The sequence below is a fragment of the Pogoniulus pusillus genome, chromosome 12 (assembly GCF_015220805.1).
Source record: "Pogoniulus pusillus isolate bPogPus1 chromosome 12, bPogPus1.pri, whole genome shotgun sequence".
NCBI lineage: Eukaryota > Metazoa > Chordata > Aves > Piciformes > Lybiidae > Pogoniulus > Pogoniulus pusillus.
Window position 1 is genome coordinate 27,492,205 of NC_087275.1, and position 19,622 is coordinate 27,511,826.

Below are 19,622 nucleotides of genomic sequence, written 5' to 3' on the forward strand. Positions count from 1 at the left end.
CTCCCTTCAAGTAGTTGTAGAGAGCAATGAGGTCTCCTTTCAACCTCCTCTTTTCTAGTCAAGGTCTCCTTTGTGCTGTGTTTAAATATAGTTGGTACTTTTAAATATATAATAAAGGCATGCAATTTTTTAATATTTTAATACATCAAAACCTGAAGTACTTGAAAAAAAATCCATTTGAAGTTTCAGTTTTGTCTTACTAATGAGTCAGCTCATTAGTGAGGTTAGAATCCAGAAAAGAGCTACTGATAAAGAGTAGTTCTCAGGAGTAACTTTTTGGTTAACTGGTACCACTCATTCATGCATTTCAAAACAAAACAAAACAATGACAAAAACCCCAAAACACTTTAAAACTCCAGCTTTGGGCTTTGACCCAATACCATGGCAGTACTTGTCAGTTGTTATTATTCTATTCTTCTATTAATGAAAGTTTAAGAACACTAAAGAGAAAACAGACAGTTCCAACAAACAGGTTTGTGCATGACAAGCTGGGAGGCTTGGCTGATACAGCTGAAGGCTGTGTGGCCATCCAGCAAGACCTGGACAGACTGAAGAGCTGGGCACAGAGGAACCAGATGAAGTTCAAAAAGGACAAGTGCAGAGTCCTGCATCTGGGGAGGAATTACAAACTCCACCAGTGCAGGCTGGGAGGTGATCTGCTGGAAAGCAGTCCTGTGAAGAGCAACCTTGGGGTCCTGGTGGATAACAAGTTCCCCATGGCACAGCAATGTGCCCTTGTGGCCAAGAAGGCCAATGGGATCCTGGGGTGTATTAGGAAGAGTGTGTCCAGCAGATCAAGGGAGATTCTCCTCCCCCTCTACTCTGCCCTGGTGAGACCTCATCTTGAATACTGTGTTCAGCTTTGGGCTCCCCAGTTTAAGAGGGGCAGGGATCTGCTGGAGAGGGTTCAGCGGAGAGCTGTGAGGATAATTAGGGGACAGAAGGGCATGGCTGATGAGGAGAGGCTGAGGGACCTGGGGCTGTTTAGTCTGCAGAAAAGAAGACTTCGAGGGGATTTGAGAAATGTTTATAAGTGTCTGAAGGCTGCCAGGAGTGGGGGGACAGGCACTGCTCACTTGCTCCCTGGGATAGGACAAGGAGCAATGGGTGTAAGTTGCAGCAAAGGAGGTTCCACCTCAACACAAGGGGGAGCTTCTTGACTGTAAGGGTCACAGAGCACTGGAACAGCCTCCCCAGAGAGGTTGTGGAGTCTTCTTCTCTGGAGACTTTCAAGGCCTGTCTGGATGTGTTCCTCTGTGATCTGTGTTAGATAGTATTGTCCTGCTCCTGCAGGGGGGTTGGACTTGATGTTCTCCTTCGGTCTCTTCCAACCCCTAACGTCCTGTGATCCTATGACTCTGTATAGTTGGATCAGATTTTAGGGCAGTCACTGTCAGTGTCACAGTTTAGCTCTCCAGATGTTTCATGTGGGTGTTGTGAAAAAAAATATTCAAAAGATGTTTCAAGAAAATGACTCAGTACAGACAGTTTTCAGAATTCTATTTCATTGAAGATTACCAAAGTTTGAAAGGAAAGCATTTATTGGTATTTTATAGTCTCCTGCAGCATATGTGCATGATAATGCATGATCTCCTAGTTTAAGGGTGTAGAGCACTTCATGTGCCTCTGCCAGGCTGTGATCTGGCTTCACCCTCCATGCTGAACTTGCCGTGCAGTTGCTTTTAGTGTTGCTGCCGTTGCACCCCTTTAAATATTTTTCACTCATCTGGGCAGCAGAGCAGAATTGGTTGTTCTAGAGCTCAAGTCTTTAGGCTTGCAGAGTTGATGGAGGGATTTAGCCCAAAATCATATGTTATTAAACTAGGATTGGCATGAGAGAAATTCATGTAATAAAAAAAAATAATTCTTTCCCTACCTATTCCTTTGGAAGAAAACAGGTTTTAAAGCAGTGGTAGGAAAGCAGTGCTGAAGCACCTTTGTAATTCTCACTCTCTTCTCCCAGGCAACCAGCAACAGAACAAGGGGACACAGTCTCAAGTTGTGCTGGGGGAAGTATAGGCTGAACTTTAAGCCGTTATCCTCTTTTAATTGTTTTTCTTGCTAAGCATCCATTGTGCCACATTCCACAGAGTTGCAGGGGAAGTATAGGCTGCATGTTAGGAGGAAGTTCTTCCCAGAGAGAGTGATTGGCATTGGAATGGGCTGCCCAGGGAGGTGGTGGAGTGACCGTCCCTGGAGGTATTCAAGAAAAGACTGGATGAGGCACTTAGTGCCATGGTTGACTGGACAGGGCTGGGTGCTAGGTTGGACTGGGTGATCTTGGAGGTCTCTTCCAACCTGGTTGATTCTATGATAATTGTGTCTCTGTGTCAGGTAAAATACTAAGGCAACTCCATAAACAGAGTGTTATTTCAGCCATCTCTCTCTCTCTTGGTTTGTTTGGAGGTTTTTTCTTTGGTTTTTTTAAGTCTTTGAAATGCAAGGAGAATTTATTCAGGTCAGGTATTGTCAGCAGAGATATTACCCAATGAGTATTTCACTTAAGGCTAACCTGATTTTTCTCATTATTATGAGCTCTGAAACTTTCTCAATGTATGTGAAGTATGACTGATTCCCACCAAATTAAATTGAGCTTACAAAGGGATTATTCTGTCCTGTAAGGGTTCTCTTCTAGAATGGTGCAGTAACAGAACATGACTTCAAGTGACATTTCACTTCAGAGATGGAAACTTGACATGAGAGTAAGATTCCTGGTGGATGACAGGTTCTATTGTACTGTAATGTTTTTCTTTCATTTTAGACATACTTTTGGATTGAAACATGATTTATTGTTCAAGAAAAGCCTGGATGGGGCACTTAGTGCTGTGGTCTAGTTGAATGGATAGGGCTGGGTGCTAGGTTGGACTGGATGGTGTTGCAGGTCTCTTCCAAACCTGGTTGATTATGATTGAAGTTAAGGAGTTCTTGGTTTTCAGTTCATCTGAAAGAGAAATGGATTCCCTGAGTTGTATGTTGGCTGCTAAGGCCTCAAATTCTCTGTATGTCATGTGAGATTGTTTTACTGTTAAATGATGTCTTACAAACGTTGCTGCTGCTGGGTCTCAAAGATCCTGCTGTTTAGTTAGCTGTGTTATAAAGTAACAGCTTCTGTTAGCAGTAATGCCACAGGTGCTGTCAGAATGGTCCTTCTTCCTAGGTACCAGCCAATAATGCTATTAAAAATTATCACTAGACTGCATGTTTAACAGAAACAAACCTTATGTTTATGGGAAGAGAGGCAGCCAAACTGAAGGTGTGTTTGTTTCTGCAAAGTCGTTGCCCACACTTGAAAGCCTTCAGAATGATGCAGACTTCCTTGCTACTTGCCACATCTCAGTAGTGATGTCCTTTTCTTTCCTCCAGATCTGTTCAAGCAAGTGGCAAGCTCCACTGGCTTCTGTGACCAGCGCCGGCTGGGGCTGCTGCTGCACGATTCCATCCAGATCCCTCGGCAGCTGGGGGAAGTGGCCTCCTTTGGGGGCAGCAATATCGAGCCCAGTGTCAGGAGCTGCTTCCAGTTCGTAAGTTCATATTCTCTCACTGTTCATTTTCTGATTTGTATTTTATATGAGTGGCCTGTCCATTCTGAAGGGCATTGGAAATCTGAAAGAGGGATTAGGGTACTGAGGGTGATGTAATGGTGGTATTCATTGGTGTAATAAACCTTTCTTTTGGATGTTTAAATTAGCCCATTTTTCTAACCCTGGTGAATGAAGCCCAGATTATGCTCTTACCTAGACAGCAAATAATTGTCATCAAGGCTTATATTGTAGCTGAAGTGTGCAAGCAACTTAAAGTCTTTGCTGCAGCGGCTTTTGATTGCACAGTTCTATGCTGCCAACGGGTAGATCACCGTTTATTGCTGCCACATAGGTGAACAGCAATGGTTAATCTAAATTTTGGGCAGTGACAGCCAGGTATCCAGAGGACCAACAAGGAGCAACTGCCTCCAGTGCTGTCCAAAGGCCACGAGTGCTCAGTGGGCTACTTCCCTGCTTAACTGGGTAACACCAGTTTTTAAAGAATTCTTGCCCTGTCTGTGAGGAATATGTAGCAAACTGGAAGCTTTTCTTCAAACTTGTAAATTATTTAATCTGGGGAGGAAGAGTTAAAGGAATTATTCATCCTTCTCCTAACCACCAGCAGAATGCGTAAGATGAAGACAGCTGCTTAATGAAAAGGTAGAGGAGGGGAGGTGATGTATGGTGTGTGATTAGCTCTCAATGCATGCTCTACATTACAATGGAAAAAATGCTTCTTTCCCATCCCCTGAGTGTCCTGGGGGAATTTTTTTTGTTTGGCTGGGGGTGGAAGGAGTTGGTTGCTTTCTTGCCTGCTCCTCAAGTTTCATTATGTGGTAGTTTCAGTTCTATAGTGAGCAAAACACAGCAAGGTTTCTTTTGCAATGAATATTAATGCTTGGAAGTAGTCTTCTAACGCACAAGGACCATGCAAAGAATCTAATTCTAAAATCACCACAAGCTTGAGTTGAAATGGCATGTTTGCTTTCTGTATTTTTTAAGCTTCTTTTAGCAAATTCTTTTGACAGGATTCACATTTTCCCATTTCTGTTGTTCATGTCTTGACCTTTTATAATTTTAATCTGTATTTAATGCCATTTCCAAATCAATGTTTTATAGGCCCATATCTGAAGTCAACAACCCATGCTGATAACTTATGCATAGTAGTGTTGATAGCTGAGTTATGCCCTTCTTTGACTTTGAAGCCTCGAGTTCTACACTGGACTTTCAAGTGGGACCAACACATAGCGATGCCACACTTGATAGTCAGATTGATAGTCAAAACCTCTTCTGTGCATCCCTCAGAAATTAGCATTGATTGAATCTCTTAATTTTCCCAAGTGAATGGCCACAGCCCTTAGAACATTGTTCAAGAGCTCCTAAAGGAGAGAGACTTCAGAATCTGACAAAACCATGAGGCTTATTTGAAGGAGGGCAGCCAATCCTGTGTGTTTACACTAGGTGGGAAAAAAGTAAAATTCATGGTGATGGAACACACAAAATCAATTTTTATCAAGTAGGAAGAATACCTTGGGATGAATGTTTGCTTGACTGAAAACAAGGTAGCAGCATTGTCATGGCAAATGAAGAAATGACAGTGGGATGAATGATGAATGCTGTACTGTGGTCAGCTGTCAGCATTTCATGGGATCATAGATTGATTTAGCTTGGAAGGGAACTTAAAGATCATCTAGTTCCCAGTGCCACCCATGGGTAGGGACACCTTCTGCTAGGCTATGTTCCTGAAGGCATCACCCGGCCTGGCTCTGAACATGTCCAGCGAGGGGGCATCCACAGCTTTCCTGGGCAACCTGTTCCGGTGTCTCACCACCCTCACTGTAAAGGAATTTCTTCCTAATATACAGCCTAAATCTACCCTCTTTCAGCTTAAATCCATTTTCTCATGTTCTGTCACTACAAGCCCTGACAATAAGTCCCTCCATATCTTTCCTGTAGGCCCCCCTGGAAGGCTTCTCTAAAGTCTCCACAGAGCCTTTTCTCCAGCCTTAATTCTCACAGCCTGTCCCCATGGGTAAGGTGCTTCAGCCCTCTGCTTGTCGTCATGGCCTTGGTCTGGACCAGCTCCAGCAGTTCCATGTCCCTCTTATGCTGGGGGCACCAGAACTAGATGCAGTACTGCAGATGGGGTCTTACAAGAGGAGTAGAGGGAAAGATTCACCTCCTCATCCTGCTAGTCTCACTTCTTTTGATACAGCTCAGGACACAGTTGACTTTGTGGACCACAAGTGGATGCTGATAGCTCTTGTTGAGTTTTTCATCAGCTGGTACCTCCATGTCCTTCTCCTCATGACCACTCTTGCTTAGTATTGCACCAACCCAGGTGTAGAACCTTGCACTTGGCCTTGTTGAGCTTCATGAGGTGGGCATGGGCCTGTCCCAAGTCCCTCTGGTTGACATCCCTTCCCTCCAGCATTTCAGCCGGACCCCACAACTTGCTGTCATCTGCAAACCTGCTGAGTGTGCCTCAGTCCCACTGTCCATATTGCTGACAAAGATGCCCAACAACACTGGTCCCAGTACTGATGCTTGAGGGATTCCATTTGTCACTGGTCTCCATTTGCTGGCCTCCTGGCACTCTTGTCTGCTGTGTTCTTTCTTGGGGTGCACTTCTCGTGGGTTTGAAGGAGATGGTCCTTGAGCGAGCAACTTTCTCGGGCCCCTCTTTCCTGTAGGGCTTTATACTGTGACACTCTGCCACACATCCCTGCAGAGGATGAAGTTGGCTCTCGAAATCCAGAGCAGTGAGCTTGCTTCACACTCTCTTTGATTCCTTGAGGATCTTAAAATCTGTCATTTCATGGTTGCTGCAGCCAAGGCTGCCCTGAATCTTCACAGTACTCACTAGCCCCTCTGTTGGTGAGGACAAGGTTTTGTGGATTCTCTGTGGATGCTCAAACACAGATGGGCAAAAACTTTGACCCTTTCATAAACCAGAACACTGGAAAACATGGGGTTTCCTGGTCTTGCCAAAAGTGAAAACCAGCATTGCTTCTTAATTACAGTAAGAGGAATCTCATGATCTTTTTCCCTCTGGGTGAAGCCTCATTTTAACTTGCAGAGCAAGGAAGGTAGTTTCTGACCTGGTTTGTAGCTCAACAGATGATCTGAGAGGGCCAGAGAAAGAGAGAGAAGCTCAATTGAAGGTAGGCAGGATGAAATCCTAGGGAGAGAAGCAAAAATCCAAGTGTAGGGAAAGCAGTGATGAAGGAAAGGAAGAAGGAACTAAGGAGTGGAAAAAGAAGGAGCACCCTTAAGGAATTATGGTGAGAACAGTAGTAGGAATAACAATGATGAAGGAAATGGAAGGGTAGGGAGGATGAGACCTGAAAGAAAAAGGCATCCAGAAGTGGGGATGGTGTAGAAATAAGACCTTTCCAGAAGAAAGGGAGGAGGGGAGCACAGAGAAATCCTTTCAGTGTAGCCTGGTGGTGCGTGGGGAGCATGAGGATCCTCAGTGCAGAGGTGCCAGGGGGATGGCATCAGGGAGCAGCCTGGGAAACCAAGTGGCTGGAGAAGCTGAGCAGCTGAGGAGGACTGCACCACACACTTGGTGACCTATTTTTACTGAAGTGAGATAATTCAATTTTTAGAAGTATCGTGAGGCATCATAGTTTACACTGCTGTGTGAAAACTGAATTAAGTCTTTCTTTGAACACCCATGGTGAGGAATGCTCTTTTTATGTTGTTGTTGTTTAGGTTTTTTTTTTCTTTCCTTTTTTGTTTTGCTTTGGTTTTTTTTCTTTCTGATGATGATAAGCTAGCAATAAATTGCAGTCGTGTCAGAGTCTGCAACAAATGTGTGCTTCAGACATGACTCTCCCTGCCCCCTTAGGTGAGGTGCCCTGGCAACGGCCTTGTCTGTCTGTACAACAGAAGAAAGGAAAAAAATGAAAAGGGGGATGTTTACTGTTCCCAGCAATAACAGAGGAAATCTCTGCTGCTTTATGGTTTGAAGTGTGAGTCCTTGAGAATTACAGTTGGGAAAGGCAGGCTTCCCAGCCTGGCTGTTGGCAGCAGCTGATGCTGCCTGCTCTCAGGGAACAGGTCTCCTTACTGCACTGCAAGCTACTGCCGCTCTGTTGCTTTTAATCCTCCCTGCACCAATTCTTGCTTTCCATAGTTCTCTTCATGGACAGGATGGTGCCAATAGTAATTGTTGGGAGAGAAAGGATATGGGACTCATCTTTCCTAAGAGGGGAAAGGGAATGCAATTTCTGCTCTGAGATTGTAAGAAAAAGAAAATTTGAAGTGAGACCAAAGAGCATTTGAAGAATATCTGGATCTAGCTGGGCTCAGGCTGTGTGAGTTCAGTGTCGCTCTGCTGTGAAACTACTTTCTTTTTGGTTCTGTGATGGGTACATTTTTGTAAACAGGACAGGGAACTGATATGGACTGAAGGACACACACATTGTGTTTTAATCACAGGGGAAAAGTATTCATAGATTTTCCTTGTATACTGTAAATAGGACCTAGGAATTAACATCCCTGCCTTGAATGAGTTACTGTGACACTGGGACATTTTAAGAAATGTGATGTGAAAACAGTAGTGGCCAGATGAAAGTGTCCCTTGCTGTTTTCTCAGCAGAGTGTGGGGTATCTAGTTCAAGAAAAGACTGGATGAGGCACTTGGTGCCATGGTCTAGTTGACTGGATAGGGCTGGGTGCTAGGTTGGCCTGGATGATCTTGGAGTTCTTTTCCAACCTGGTTGATTCTATGATTCTATGATTTCTTCTGAGCACATATTCGAAGGACAATACTTGTGAAAAACTACTACAGATGAAGCTAAGGAGTAGTAAAATATATACAGTTAATTCCTATCTGTATTTTAAACGTCCTGTTTTCATTTAGCTTTGACAGAGGGAGGTATTTTAATATTGTGTTGTGTAGTCTTCATTTCTAGGTTTGTACTTCATCATGACAAGGCAAGGTCAGTCTGGGTTTTTACAATCATTCCAAATTCAGATGGAGTTTGGCAGCCAGTCACTAGTGTTGACCCCCGGGGATCAGTGTTGGGCCCAGTCCTGTTTAATATCTTTATTGATGGCCTGGATGAGGGGATTAAGTCCAGCATCAGTAAGTCTGCAGACAACACCAAGTTGGGAGCATGTGTCCATCTGTTAGAGGGTAGGAGGGCTCTGCAGAGGGAGCTGGACAGGCACAGTCTAATGCCATGAGTTTTAACAAGTCCAAGTGTTGGATTCTGCACTTTGGCCACAACAACCCCATGCAGCACAACAGGCTGGGTACTGTCAGCCAGGCAGAGAGGGACCTGGGGGTACTGGTTGACAGCGACTGAACATGAGTCAGCAGTGTGCCCGAGTGACCAAGAAGGCCAATGGCATTGTGGTCTGTACCAGGAACAGTGTGGCCAGCAGGACCAGGGAAGTCCTTCTGCCCCTGTACTCACACTACAGGGCAGAAGGACTGCCCCCTGACAGTTAGGCCACACCTTGAGTACTGTTTCCAGTTCTGGACTCCTCAGTTCAAGAGAGATGTTGAGATGTTTTAACATGTCTAGAGAAGGGCACCAAGGCTGGTGAGGGGGCTGGAGCACAGCCCTGTGAGGAGAGGCTGAGGGAGGTGGGGATGTTCAACCTGGAGGAGACTCAGGGGGTATCTTATTGCTCTCTACAACTACTTGGTAGGAGGTTGTAGCCAGGCAGGGGTTGGTCTCATCTGCCAGACAACAAGTGACAGGACAAGAGGACACAGTCTCAAGCTACGCCAGGGCAGGTTTAGACTGGATGTTGGGAAGAAGTTCTTAACAGAGTGATTGGCATTGGAATGGGCTGCCCAGGGAGGTGGTAAAGTCTCCATCCCTGGAGGTGTTTAAAAGGAAATTGATTGAGGCACTTAGTGCCATACTTTACTTAATTAGAAGGGCTAGCTGATATGTTGGATCCGATGATCTTGGAGGCCTTTTCCAACCTGGTTGATTTCTGTGATTCTGTTGAAAATCTTGGCCAGGACCCTGCTAGTGACTTTGATTGCAAAGGCTGTGATTTTAATTGGTTGGGCAGTTGATTTGTGAGAGATGGGTTAGGAGTTGTTTTTGAACAGTTGGGAAATACCAGTATTATATACAAAGAGCTATAGTTACGTAGCATTCTATATGAAGATAACATACAAATGCCACATTACTGTCGAGGGACTCGATCTGTTGAGAGAAGCAGGCAGCCCTTCTTTCTATTCATGAGATGCCTCTTCAGTTTTTGACTGTGACAGGGGAGAGCTGGCCTAAGGGAGCTAGCAAATCCTTCCTCAAGCTGCTGTGCTGTAAGTGTCATAAACCAGTAATTCTTGTTTCATTTCAGTAGGATTTTGTGAACCTGCCTGACTTTGTGAGGCACTCTTGAGGAGTTCTACAAGTGAAGTGCTTTAAAGGGCTATCTTAAAATGGTTTAGGAGATGGAGATTGGGAGTGGGAGGATAGCATGTTTCAAGTGAGGGTGTTACAAAACTAAGTGCACCAATTCAATTCTGGATTCCTGGATTTTATTTTATTACTCTTTGCCACAACACAAAGCACCGACTAGTCAGTGCAATGAAGTGTAATGCAAGAGGTTGAAGCCAAGATCTTAAGGATTCGTTCCAAGGTTTGAGACAGATTTAAGCAGTTTGTATCACACAAAATTAACCTTTATAATAATCCCCTTTCTTGACCATGAAACAACACTTGTCCTGAAAACCTTTATAATAATCCCCTTTCTTGACCATGAAACAACACTTGTCCTGAAAACCTTTATAATAATCCACTTTCTTGACCATGAAACAACACTTGTCCTGAAAACCTTTATAATAATCCACTTTCTTGACCATGAAACAACACTTGTCCTGAAAACAATAAATTCTGGAGCTTTGTTTTCTTACCACACAGCAGTGAGGGGAGAATGTGAAAGTACTCTGGAAGCTGCTCAGCAGTGGAAGACAAAGTTGCACAGGGTTCGGTCTAACAAAGCTGCCTTTCATGACTTACTTTGCAGTTTTAAACTTCAGCAAGTCCTAAGAATCTCATTCTGCAACTTGGTTTGTCCAAAAAAGGTATTTACCTGGACTAATGTGAAGCTTTCCATCCAGGTTATAAAAATATCATTAACAGTGCGGATTTGTTTTCAGTTAATTTCCTCTACTGTATATAAACAGAATATCAACAATACATCAAAAATTTATGCTGCATTTTCTGTCCAAAAGCATATCACATTGATCATGGATTTTGAACCACATTTCATATTATGAATAAAGGTGACACAGTGTAGCATCTTCTTTAAACTACAAGCTGCAAAAAAAGAGGAGAGCGAAAAAAACTAAAAAATTCAACACCCACCCAAGCAGTGCATAAAGATGCTAGCAAACAATTTCCTGTTCTCTTCCCCCCCCCCAAAAAAAACTGTTTTAGCAAAATAAATACTGAAAAACTGAAAAACAGCTGTCTGGAACATAATGAATTTGAATGTCCCCCATAACAAATTGTTACTTGTAAGCTGGAAAGGGCTTTATGAATTTTACTTTATGATTCACTCTGTTATTACCATAAAAATTGAGAGTTGCAGAGCAGTGTGTTTGAGAGAAGAGCCATTAATATTCCTTGCAGCTTGATCTTGTTGGTTCAGATATGGAACTGTATGAATTCAGACATTTTTTTCCTTATGCAAAAATCTTTAGCTGCTGCCTTTAGTGGATTTAGAGATTATTAAAAAAAAACAACTCAGAAGAGCAGCCCAGGGAGCAGTTGAGAACTGTCTGTCCTGTACTGTCTGACCCTGACCAGCTTTCCTCCACGTGGCTTTAAATCTTCGTGTAATGTAATTCGGAACCAGTTCTGATACATTTTAATGCACCTAATCTCTCTGAGCAGAGGTTTTGTACAGCCAGCCCGCAGAGCTCTGGGTAGGCAGTTATTGGGACTGCTGGCAATTGACAGTGACTGCAAAACTAAAATAGATCTTTGCATGTTACAGAAAGTCTTTCATTGCTGCAGCGTTTTCCCTGCAAATTCAAAGCAGCTACAAGTGGAGAGCAGTGCTCATTCTCATTCAGAGTGCAGCTTGCACTGCAGCATTTCCATACACTTCATGTTTTTCTATTAGAAATGGCATATTAAAGAGAGCCTCTTAAATTTTTTTTTTGAGATTTAGAGGACCTCAGTATTGAAAGTGCAGTCTGCTGTGCAGGGTAATGGTGTGTCAGTGTAGTTCCCAGCTGAGAAGGGCTGAGCTCCTGCAAAGGAGGACAACGAAATTGGGGAAGGACATAGACAGTAAATGTTATGAGGAGCAACTGAAGGAGCTGGGGCTGTATAGTTTGCAAAAGAGGAGGCTGCCGGGAGAGCTCATCACTGTCTAGAGCTACCTGAAAGAAAGTTGTGGAGAGGCTGCTGCTGGTCTCTTCTCACAAGGTAATTAGTGATAGAACAAGAAGGAATGGCCTCAAGCTACAACTGGGTAGGTTTAGACTAGATATTAGGAAAAAAAATTTCACAGAAAAAGTGATCAGGCATTGGAATGTGCTGCCCAGGGAGTTGGTGGAGTCACCAACCTTGGGTGTGTTTAAAAGTCGTTTGGATGTAGTGCTTGGGGATATGGGTAGAGTAGGGTTATAGGTTGGACTTGGTGATCCTGAGGGTCTTTTCCGTCCTGAATGTTACTGTGATACTGGATCACTGAATGAGCCACAGAAAGTCTCTCTCCAATTCTTTTTACTGACCTGGCTGCTAGCTGAAAAATAGAAATAAAGATGATGATACTTTATAAACTGTTAGGGGAGTTCTAGAATTCACTGATGTCCTGCAGCAAAATGCAGTATCTGCTGTTCTGAACAAATTCTGTTGCCAGTGTTGGCTGGACTTTATTATAATTCTGATTTTTCTCCCTGACTACTTTATTTCTTTTTTAGTTATTCCTTTGAAGTGTTTTCTAAATTCTGCAGCTATCTGAAAAGAAAAAGAAAGTAGTAGGAGTTAATGCAGAAGTTATTAAATTTCATATAAGACCTGTAGTGAATATTAAACTGTGAGGGGCTTAATCTGAGTACCTCTAGATACGTTTTCGTTTGATGGTTGTGCTCCCAGATAGCCAAGAAAGATGTGTGTGACTGTATCAGAAAGCCATGCATGTGATGCTTAAATGCCATCCACAGGAGTCTTTAGATGGTTTCCCAAACTTGCATTTTGGGATTAGCATTTCAAGACAAAAGCCCTGACTAAAAAACAACACCCAAACCAATCTTTTTTTCTAATTAACTGAAGTATTGCAGTAGCATTTTAAATCAATTTTAATGCAATGCATTATTCAGGAGGTGTTCTAGAGGATTTTTTTCACATCTTTCTTGTGGCCAGGGGTTCTGTTTAGAAGCTTTGCATTTTTTCACAGCCTTCAAGTATTGATCAGTTAATTTGTTTGTCAAGATTATAAAATGTGTTAGCTTTTAAACCCCTCTGAACATGCAATTAATTGTTTTTCCCTGTAGCTTGCTCTCTTTTAGATCAGCTGTGATCTTTTTTTTCTCCAAAATCATTACTATAATTTTTAATTGAATAAGGGTTTAGGTAGGTTATACTAAACTCAGGTTTCACAAGAAACTGGAAAGGTAACAGAGAACAAGAATAAAAAAATACCCCAGCACTTAGTCTCCTATTCATCTTGGTCCATGTAGCTGATACATTAATGCTTATTATTTATTTAAATGCTTCAAATAGGTTTAGAACCACAAAGGAAGGCTGTCTGCTTTGTGAAGCTTGAAATATAAAAGGCTAGCCTACTGAGGGCTATATTTGAAAGCCCAGAGAAAAAGGAAGAGAGTATTTAGATATGTTCAGCACATAAATATACTATTTCCATTGGGTAACGTGGAAGGAAATGTCTCAAAGAATTTGGATTAGCACATAGGGTTTAGGGAAATGGAGTGGGACAGTATCCTGCTTCATCACAGAATGTTAGGACTTGGAAGGGACCTCAAAGGATCATCCAGTCCAACCCCACTGCCAGAGTGGGATCACCTAGACCAGGTCACACAGGAATGCATCCGGGCAGGTCTTGGATATCTCCAGAGGGGGAGACTCTGTAACCCTCTTGGACAGCCTCTTGAAGTATTCTGTCACCCTCCCAGTGAAAAAATATTACTTATGTTTCCATGGAACTTCCTATGCCTCAACTTCCACCCATTGCCCCCTTGTCCTGGCTCCATGCTCTTGGCACTCACCCTTTACATATTTATAAACATGAATGAGGTCACCTGTCAGTCTCCTCTTCTCCAAACTAAATAGCCCTAGCTTCTGCAGTGTCTGCTCATAAGGAAGATGTTCCACTCCCTTAATCATTTTTGTGGCTCTGCACTGGACTTTTTCAAGCAGTTCCTTGTTCTTGAACTGAGAGGCCCAGGACTGGACACTGTCCATCTCTTGGGCTGGTCTCTCTGTGGACTCATCCTCTCTGCCAAAGCCCTTCACCCTTTCCACCTGATCCATGCCCTTGCTCTCACTGCTGAAACCAGCTCCCAGGTTCTCATATAAGCAATTCTGCGCTGGCTTTGCACCACCCTGCCTGCCAGAGAGGCGTTCCCTCTACACCTCTGTCAATTCACTGTTTTCCTTAAAATCCCTGCTGATGCTCTTTGCCTTTATTCTGCACTGTTCCCTGCAGTGGCTGGTACCTCTACTCATGCAGATAGGTCACTGTTGTGCCCTGTTGCCTGTGTTCTCACCTTGCTGCTGTTCCTTTTCTGTAGGGTAGGTGCTGCTAGGTAGGGGTGTTGTATCATTTTTTGGTGTGTATGGGGTTCAGCTCCACAGCTGAACTGCCTCGAATTTGCTGTGGAAGAGATACCCAAAATTATCACACTAGTTAGGATGTGATGAGAAAGCAGCAGAGGAACATTCCCAAAGCTGTTGGGAAATGTTCATAGGCTTTTCTACTGTTGGCAAAGAGGTGAAAGCAGAAGCTAATGGAATATGAGTCTAAACTGATGGTATTCTGTGGGACAAAACTGTATTGTGCTTGCAGGCAGTGATGGGAGATTTAATGATGATATGGTGGGAAGAGGGACTTAAGGTATTTAAAGGAGACAGTTTCCATGTTCTACCATAGGCTTGAGAAGGAATTTGAATGATTTCCTTCCTTTGAAGAAAGGTCAGCATGACAATGAAGGATGTTAAGGAGAAAGGAATTTTGATCAAAAGACAGACTAGTTTTAGGGCTTGGATGGCATAAACCGTTTTTAGAATAGGTGAGAAGCAGTACTATGCAGGCTCAGATAAGAGAGACTGGAGACATGAGATCAGGCATCAAAGGTGATCCCGTAAGAGGATGATTTTCTTTGTGACAGAGTACATGGTAGTGCTGCCTGTTGTAGTAGGCAATAAGAAAGAGAGAGATTTGAAATGTTTATAATAGTTTTTCCTTCCTGGCTAGAAGGCAGGCTCCCAGATGCATTTTGCTGTTTGATTTTTGTGTTGGGTTGGATTTGGTTTTTTTTAATGAATGGCTGGACTAGGGGAAAAGCTGAGGTAAGGGAAAAAGGATGGAATAGGTGGGAAGTTACTGGCTTGAACTGTTAATTAACTGTTAGTGAATCACTTGTGCTTAGCCTCTGCTTTTCTTCCCCTTCTCTTATAGGCAAACAACAAACCAGAGATTGAAGCAGCCCTCTTCCTGGACTGGATGAGGCTGGAACCACAGTCCATGGTGTGGCTGCCTGTCTTGCACAGGGTGGCTGCTGCTGAGACTGCCAAACACCAAGCAAAGTGTAACATCTGCAAAGAGTGCCCGATTATTGGCTTCAGGTACAAATCTGCCCCATCTCTGCCATGTGTGATATTGCTTGGTGGATCAAGAGATCTGCTTGCTTCCAGGCAAATCATGCACTTAATCTTATACATGTTGTTCACCTGTAAAACTTTGGACACGAGGGAGAGTGACACCTAGGCTGGGTACAGTGATGCGAGAGGTGAAGAGGCAGATTGGATGAGGGAACATTGCCATACGTTGCCCTAAGTTTGCTTGTGACAAAAACTAGGAGGAGTGGCTGGCACACCTGAAGGCTCTGCTCCCATTCAGCCAGACCTGGGCAGGCTGGAGAGTTGGGCAGGAAGAAATTTAATGGCATACAACAGGGACAAGTGTAGGGTATTGCAGCTGGGAAAGAACAGCCCCATGGACCAGTATAGATTGAACAAAGCCTTGTTGGAGAGCAGTGTAAGAGAAAAGGACCTAGGGGTCCTGGTAGACAGAAAGATGACCATGAATCAGCAGTGTGCCATTGTGGCCAAGAAGATCGATGGTCTCCTGGGCTGTATTAGAAGGGGAGTGGTAAGTAGTGTGAGAAAGGTTCTCCTCCCTATCTACTCTGCCCTGATGAGTCCACAGTCCAGTCTGGCCTCTGCTCTACTCTGGTGAGGCTGCACGTGGAATATTGTATCTGGTTCTGGGCCACTCATTTCAAGAAGAGAACTCCTTGAAAAGAGTCTGGTGCAGAGCTACAAAGATGATGGAGTGGAACATCTCCATTCTGAGGAAAGGCTGAGGGACCTGAGGCTCTTTAACTTGGAGAAGAGGAGACTGGGGGGTGACCTCATTTGTTTTTATAAATACATTAAGGACAAGTGTCAGGAGAAATGAGCCAGGCTCTGCTCAGTGATGTCTAATGATAGGACAAGGGCAGTGGGTGCTAGCTGGAGCATAGAAGATCCCACATGAAATTAAGAGAAAACTTTTTCACTGTGAGGGTGACAGAGTGCTAGAACAGTCTGCCCAGAGAGGTTGTGGAATCTCTCTGGAGACATTCAAAACCTGCCAGGACACATTTTTGTGTGATCTACTGTAGGTGCTCCTGCTCTGGCAGGGGAGTTGGACTAGGTGATCTTTCAAGGTCCCTTCCAACCCCTAACATTGTAATTCTCTGAGAACAAAAATCATCTCTCAGCTAAGATAATGACCTGTCCTCTGTGTCCCAGTCTTTCTGTGCCTCAACCAAAGTCTTGGTGATCGCATGACTGGTACCATTTGCTTTGTATTCAGCGTGCCCACTGCATGCAATTACATGTTCTGAATTGGATCCTCGTGAGTTGTTTTATGTCATGGCATTCAACAAGCAAATGCCTTGGAAACGCACAGGTGTGTAAAGCTACATATACAAATCTTGTTGGTGAAATGTTAACTTGGAGTGGGGGAAGCCTAGCTGGTCTGTTTAAACATCTGGGTCTGCACCCTGGTTACTATGGCAATGAATACATCCCCGTGTTGTAAAACGGCTGTGTGTTTGTATGCCTGTTGAGAATCCACTTAACGGCTGACTAAATACTCACTTTCAATTTTGCTGAGACTTGTTTTCTCATTTTGCTTTGTGATAGCTGCTTTGTATGGTTTCTATCCTTTTTATGCATGGCTTTCTTTTATTACAGGCATTTCTCTTCTTATGATACTGTGTTGTTTATAATGAGTGCTCTGTAATTTTGTTTCTAAAACTTAGATAGGCAACAGCAAGCAGTACCACGTAGAAAAGCCATCATTTTGCTCCTACCTGAGAGAGTATGAATGTGGCTTTTATGTGTGTGGAGGGGCAGTGCTTTCTGCTATGCAGTTTCAAAGGCAGTGGAAAAGGGGAGGAATAATGAAGGTATTGCTTTGTTTTGAATCTGAGTTTTTCTTCAGTGAAGCTTTCCTCTAATTATCTAAATTCTTCTGCTGCTGCTTTTATTCCCTTTGAATATTTTAACTTGGAAATGATAAGTATTAGTGAGAAAGGGGTGGGAGTGGGATGTGAGTAGTTCAACACATCCACAAGGTCTAATTCTCTCCTTCCTAGACACAGTTTATGAACTACTGAGTTACTTACACATTTTATAATAAAGACAAAGACAAGTAGGTGGAATTCAGAAATGCAGCACTTGGAAAATCAAAGGATGACAAATGAATGGATCCTCTGTAGTGTGCATCAAGAAGTCGGGAAGTGGACACTGGAGCTCTGTGTTTGCTTCTAATTTTGCTTGACTGATCTCATCTGTCTCTTAAATTTATGTAACAAATCTATTATGATAGTAGAATCTGTCTGTCACAGATTTTTTTTTTTTCCTTCTTTGGCTTTGGAAGTCATTGAAACCCTCTGTACACACTTGACAAAAAGATACTGTATTGGAAGGCTTTTAGAAAGCTAATACTGTACGCCTAAAACAATGTTCTTTTGAGGTCATTGTGGCTGAACAGCTTCGTGTGTTTGGAACAAGACAACCCTTATGCCTCCAGCTTTTTCAAGCACTTCAGCGTAGCAGATACAACAGTTAGCTGCCTCATAGAGCTGATGAGATTAAGTAATGGCCTGAAAGTGCATTTGCAGTTTTGCATGGATGGAGTGCCACACAGGAAAATTGTTTTGATAGAGGTGCTAGGAAGGACACAAACAAATTTCTGCCTTGTATGCAGCACTTAGGAGCTTGCTGGAGGGATTTGTTGATGAGAGCTTTACTTGTATTTTACCTCCTTGGGACATTCTGTGTTAGCAATCATTATGAAGAGCAAAATAACTGAAATTAGCATTGTAGAAGTGTAGTGGTGTCTTCCATATACTGAGAGAGAGACTGTGTGGAAACCTTTGCTGTTGCCCAGTGTTAAAAAACGTTTTTCAAGATCCAGATCTTTGATGAACATCTGAAGCAGCAATACCTACCTGTCCCTTGGTGCCAGGGGAGCATTCCACAGTGTGTGACATCTCAAACTTGACAAGCTGACATGAAGCACTCACATACAAAGCTCTGAAGACAGGTTTTTTTTTTTCCCTCCTTTTTCAGGTACAGAAGTTTAAAGCACTTTAACTATGACATCTGCCAAAGTTGCTTCTTCTCTGGCCGTGTTGCAAAAGGTCATAAAATGCACTATCCCATGGTGGAATACTGCACACCAGTAAGTAGCTCTTTTACTGACCCTTACCTCCCTTCTTATGTAGAAGAGAAAAAGGTTCATTTCCTACTTGCAAGATAATGGAGCATTTGGGTGGCTTTTCATTCCATTCTTATAATGAAATCATCTTTTAAATGCTATACATACGAGCAATCTTTGATGCTTAGGAAAGGACCCTCCAGTGGTGTGAAGTAGATTGAAGTTTGTTGTTTGTACAATGCTGCTACAGTGTTTTATTGCTACAGTGTTTTGTTGCATGCTCATCACTTGCTCCATGCTCAGTGCCGTATTTCACTTGATGGATCCACACTGTTTTTTAAGTTCTTCAGTATTTAGTGGTACCTTTATATTGTATGATCACTTGATGGATGTATCAGGAATAGTGTGGTGAGTAGGGTGAGGGAGGTTATTCTTCCCCTGTACTCAGCACTGGTCAGGCCACACCTTGAGTACTGTGTCCAGTTCTGGGCCTCTCAATTCAAGAGAGGTGCTGAGGTGCTGGAACATGTCCAGAGAAGGGTGATGAAACTGGTGAAAGGCCTGGAACACAAACCCTATGGGGAGAGGCTGAGGGAGCTGGGGGTGTGCAGCCTGGAGAAGAGGAGGCTCAGGGGAGACCTCATTAATGTCTACAACTATCTGAAGGGAGGCTGTAGCCAGGTGGGGTTGGTCTCTTCTCCCAGGCAACCAACAACAGGACAAGGGGACAGAGCCTCAAGTTGTGCCAGGGGAGGTCTAGGCTGGATGTTAGGAGGAAGTTGTTGGCAGAGAGAGTGATTGGCATTGGAATGGGCTGCCCAGGGAGGTGGTGGAGTCACCATCCCTGGAGGTGTTCAAGAAGAGACTGGATGAGGCACTTAGTGCCATGGTCTAGTTGACTGGATAGGGCTGGGTGCTAGGTTGGACTGGATGATCTTGGAGGTCTCTTCCAACCTGCTTGATTCTGTGGTTCTATGGCACAAAGTACCTGGGAAGGTTCTCAAGAATAGCAAGTTAGATTATTTCCTGAAGACTGGAAGCTGAGAGCAATGCAGATGTGCTGCATTGATGGTGTGGTGAGGGTCTTCACCTTTGTTTCACAGCTCTCAGAAGGATCACTTCTGCATGAACTTTTCATTCCTACCAGACAGCTGGCAAATGAATTTCCATATTACTCTCTCAAGTGCTCCTTTTTGCCACTCATGACCAGTGCAG

At 43.5% G+C, this 19,622-nt stretch overlaps 1 protein-coding gene across 21 annotated transcripts in view; it reads left to right on the forward strand.

Annotated features, from left to right (window-relative positions):
- The window catches only part of DMD (dystrophin), a 1,274,903-nt gene that overhangs the window by 1,205,792 nt on the left and 49,489 nt on the right, over positions 1 to 19,622 (forward strand). For all 21 annotated transcript variants that reach the window (XM_064151948.1, XM_064151973.1, XM_064151974.1 and 18 more), the window contains 3 exons: positions 3,364 to 3,521; positions 15,153 to 15,319; positions 18,320 to 18,431. In XM_064151948.1, the coding sequence (XP_064008018.1) occupies positions 3,364 to 3,521; positions 15,153 to 15,319; positions 18,320 to 18,431 (437 nt within the window). The remainder of the gene's footprint in view (positions 1 to 3,363; positions 3,522 to 15,152; positions 15,320 to 18,319; positions 18,432 to 19,622) is intronic.